Source organism: Penaeus monodon, chromosome 16 (assembly GCF_015228065.2).
Source record: "Penaeus monodon isolate SGIC_2016 chromosome 16, NSTDA_Pmon_1, whole genome shotgun sequence".
Taxonomy (NCBI): domain Eukaryota; kingdom Metazoa; phylum Arthropoda; class Malacostraca; order Decapoda; family Penaeidae; genus Penaeus; species Penaeus monodon.
This window is the reverse complement of record NC_051401.1, coordinates 40,306,700-40,311,699: the sequence shown is the minus strand read 5'-3', so window position 1 is coordinate 40,311,699 and position 5,000 is coordinate 40,306,700. Positions and strand designations below refer to the sequence as shown.

At 36.1% G+C, this 5,000-nt stretch overlaps 1 protein-coding gene across 1 annotated transcript in view; it reads left to right on the top strand.

Moving 5' to 3' along the window:
* The window catches only part of LOC119583048, a 25,843-nt gene that overhangs the window by 9,436 nt on the left and 11,407 nt on the right, over positions 1-5,000 (top strand). Inside the window, exon 4 of the mRNA XM_037931561.1 lies at positions 4,635-5,000. This exon is cut by the window's right edge and continues 1,161 nt beyond it. Coding sequence (XP_037787489.1) covers positions 4,635-5,000 — 366 coding nt within the window. The remainder of the gene's footprint in view (positions 1-4,634) is intronic.

The following is a 5,000-nucleotide window of genomic DNA, read 5'->3' as shown; positions in this document are numbered from 1 at the left end:
AATTATCAGTTCATTTCCTATTTTTTTCTTTTTTCAAGATTTGAATTGCGTTTTTTTCCACTATCATTATTATTTTCTTTTTCAATTTCTAAAGTGTTTTGCTTTCATTTCTTTACATAAAACACTCCCATATTTTCCTTCGTTTTCTCTCAAATAATTAATCAGTTTTCACTTTTCATATAAAATGTAAGAAAAAAAATTGCTTGTTTTCATTATTTCTTTTTTTTTTCGACTTCAGCGTTTTTTATGCTTTTCCTCACAAGTAATTTGTGTTTATTTCTATCTTTCTTTTATTGATTTTTCCCTTTTTTGAAGAATACAAAGTCGAGTGTGATTTTTTTTCTAATATGCGAAGCCATGTGCACACTCTTTCCAGACGTGACGATATGCACTTTTTTTTGTAATAGAAGCAGTGTACATTTTTGCTGTTGTTGCTTTGCAGTATACGGTGTAATATGCAATATCTTTCGGTCTGTTGAAAATATATGCAGCCATGTGTAGTATTTTTTTTAAAATTTAATTCACGAAGAAATCTTCACTAAATACATTTTCTTTTTTCTGAAAATATACGAAGCCATGTGTATTTTTTTCTCTCTTTTTTCCTTTCTTTCTATTTAAAACTAGCCATGTGCATAGATTTTTTTTTCGTTCTGACTCCCTTCCTTTTTAAAAGTAGCCATGTCTACAAAGACATCAATTTTATGAAACGAGATCGGTGGGCGGATGGTCAACTCCACGCCTATATAAGGGAGGTGTCGACGCCCAGGTTGCATTCAATCAGTTGGCTTCGTCAGGACGGGTTGGTTTGTGTCCGAAGGCGTGACGTCACAGAAGATGTTCGGTTTACGCGGAAAATACGCTGTAAGTGCGATGTTTTTTTTTTTGTGTGTGTGATTTTGGATTTTCTTTGCTTTCTTCTAATTTTAATCTTCCTCTTTTATGACTACAAAATAGAGATTCTATTATTTTTGTATTTTTTTTTATGTAGTGCGATTTGAAACGACCCAATCAAAGATGGTTATTTTCTGTTCAAAAATCCTGATGTGTCGTTGCCTTGATAAACAACCCTGCTTCTCTTCAATAAGTGACATGTGGACGCTTGCTTCAGGTTTATCGAGAACATTCTTAATTTTTTGGTAATTCAGAGTATTTCGAAATAGATTTGTGTATTATGAAGCATACACATTTATGTATGCAAGCCTATAGTTATGCAGTTTCCACAAATGCGCGTGTGCTTGCGAACACACACACACACACACACACACACACACACACACACACACACACACACACACACACACACACACACACACACACACACACACACACACACACACACACACACACACACACACACACACAAACACACACACACACACACACACACACACACACACACACACACACACACACACAAGCAGTGTCCTCACCTAGCAATTCTGCTTCGATTACCAGTGTATGGTAAACCCGGCCATTCCTTGCGCACAAGGGGTAGTTTAGAAAAACAATAAACTGCCCACAATTCGACTGAAGTCACAAGAACCAGTCACATCAAACCCTAAATTATTATCAATATTCAGTTTGGATTACTTAATAAGTTTATCCATCCTATGCTTTTTTACGCTTTTCATAGATAATTAGATGAGCCAGATTTTTTTAAATGAATATGCAAGTGGAAATACACACAAGACTTTTGGCTACGGAGACCTGAAACTTTCTAGTACATAGGCGAAAAGTACTGTGTTAATTTTGCCAACTAGAATAGCACCTGTATTGCACAAGAATAGGAACAGGCAACAGACGTCATAGCATATACGTCATACGTCATAATTTATCAATTTTCTTTTGAACTGTAGACGGAATAACTCGTGCAGATCACAACAAAAACATATGAAGTATAAATAACAGTTCATTTCAAGAATATAACGGTGTCTAATATCAACATCCAATGTTTTTTTTTCCTGGAACTTTCATATATATTCCTCGCGAGTGCTGTTAAATAACTTCCATTTTCCATACATAGGCACATGAATTCCTCGCAACAACAAACGTCACAGGTAGCGTATTAACGAAATCTTGGGGACCTGGCAACACGTGCTTTATTACCAGATCCAATTACTGTTACAGGTGAACCATAGGCTCAAGACCTTAAAGCTAGGACTGATAAAACCCATGACACAATAGCCGTGTAGTTTAATAACTCTTTATCTAAGGACACGGGCCTTGTCGGTGATAGAGTATGTAATAGGACGGCAGGGGACTATATATTTCACAGGAAATAAATAGTCAGAAAATGTCTTGTGTTCCTTATTGATACGGATAGCTATTGGCAGAATCCTATATGGACTTTCATAGTAGTCATTTACTAAGAAAAGAATATCATCTAACATAATCATTACGTTTTGACTGTCAATTTCTTTGTTCATAAAAAACAGTAGTATACTTGTTAAACTAATTTGGGTGAAAGGGAAGAAATGGAATAGATGAAGGAACTAATAAAACGAGAATAAAAATATAGTATGTGAGAATAAGAGATGAAACAAAAGAAACTGAAAAGTGTGAGTAGAGAACCAGAAATATGATAAAATAGGCGAAAGAAAAAAAAAAAATAAACAGGCAGATGAGGCTAGATTAACATATCAGCATAACTGCTGAAAAAGAATAAGCATAATATGATAATTGATACTTATAAAGAGAAACATGATAAGTATAACGTATAATTGGGGAAAAGGAATGTAAAAAAAAAATAATACTAAAAAAATCGTATCGTCATTTCTTGAATAGGAAAAAAATGGGAGAATGATAACTAAATAGTGAAATAAATAGTAGAATAAAGTTAGATAAAAGAAAAAGGACAAACATGAAAAATCGATACGAATATAATACATGAATTTACAGACAGAAGTTTCAAATTATATGGAAGCCAATAAATAAATAAATAAATAAATAAAGTACACAAAGAGATTACAAATAATGAATGAAAGACAGAAAAAATGTAAAGAAAAAATCCTAAAACGGTCATCTAGTTCTAATGCCTTAAAAGGAGTCTAGCGTTCGTCGAAACGTCATGATTTTTCAAAATTTCGTTTCGTTTCATGAAGACAGCTTAAACGGGAATATAACTGTAATAATGGTAATGAGAATAAATAAGGAAGCGAAAGGAAGGAGGAATTGATAAGAATGAAGAAAGCAAAGAGAAAGTGTGAGAAAGAAAAGGATGGTTATGAATTCCTGTCAGAAATTTCAGTGAGTGCATTCCGGTCCGTGATAATGATTGAATTTAATGCTTATTAGATTTATAAACAAGATGATGCTGAATAAATTTGAAGCATTACTTGACGATTTATCGATATTATCATTTTCTCCCTTTAATTATATAAATATAATTCTTTATTCTTTGTTCTTCCTTCATCATATTATTAATTTTTAAATCATAATTTCTTCCTATTTCCCTTTTACACCTTACGAACTTTACTATTTAGTAATAACACCCCATCTCCTTTCATTATATTCTCCTTGCTTCATTTCTCATTTCTTTTTTATTCGCATTTCATCTCTAATTTCCTTTTTTCTTCATGCATTTTCTTTTCCTTATTTCAAATTCCGGAACACTACCACTTTCCCGCCAAATTTGCTCTTCAATTGCCACCCGCGCGAGCACATTCCCGTGTGTCCGACGGGGAATGCAAACAGCTGCGTGACCTTTGTGAAGACATGCGTGCGGTATATCTGCGATTGTGGGATGGACTAATGAACAATGTTTTTTTTTTATCCTCCTCTGTTAATTTTCTTGTCTTTCTCTATTTCTGTGTTTTGTTTGTCTCGTTGTTTTCTCTGTCTCTGTCTGTCAGCCTGTATCTTTTCTCTCTCTCTCTCTCTCTCTCTCTCTCTCTCTCTCTCTCTCTCTCTCTCTCTCTCTCTCTCTCTCTCTCTGCGTGCGCGCGCACTTGTGTGTGTGTGTGTGTGTGTGTGTGTGTGTGTGTTTCTATGTGTGTGTGTTTGTTTCTATGTGTATGTGTGGTGTGTGTGTGTGTGTGTGTGTGTGTGTGTGTGTGTGTGTGTGATGTCTTTATTTTTAGAAGGCAGTTAAGATGCCTGGCGTAAATAATCTTAACTATGATGTTTCTCATAATAGCAGTGATGAAATTATATAATGACATTCTTCTTTTAACGGTAGGTTCATGTCTGAGCCGCCGTGGTCACAGCATGATACTTATTGTAGTTTTCATGTTGTGATGCTCTTGGAGTGAGTACGTGGTAGGGTCCCCAGTTTTCTTTCCACGGAGGAGTGCCGGTGGTACCTTTAGGTAATCATTCTCTCTATTTATCCGGGCTTGGGACCAGCACTTGACTTGGGCTGGCTTGGCCACCCAGTGGCAAGGTAGGCAATTAAGGTGAAGTTCCTTGCCCAAGGGAACAACGTGGCGGTCGGTGACTCGAACCCTTAAACTCAGATTGCCGTCGTGACAGTCTTGAGTCCGACGCTCTAACCATAATGACATTACGAATATCATTATTATGATCATATTAATAGTAATAACAAGAATATGTGACAATCATTACATCTACAATTACTACCTGTAGTAATAAGAAATAATCAATGTACCGATATTTTCCTTATTTTCTCATTCCAGGTCATCCTCTTGGCCGCCGTGGTCGTGGTGTCGTCGGCGAGGCTGAGTGAAGCCAAGAGCGATGACGACTTTGTGGATACGTTTGAGCTGGACGACAGCGACGACGCTTACGATGACGACAACTCCTCCGACTCTCGCGATTTTCTGACTCCGTTCAAGACGCGTGACTCTGAGAAAGGTAGGGATCCTTCGGTTAAAGAAGTGAATGGAGGTCAGTTACCATTTTTGGAAGCTTTTGAGTCAGAATTTGGTGTGAGAATCATAAATGCGGATGAGGATAATGATGGTGATGATATTGATGACGATGTTGATGATTATGTAGACTTAGAGAATGCAAGGAGTGAAAATATTGATGATGAAAGTGGT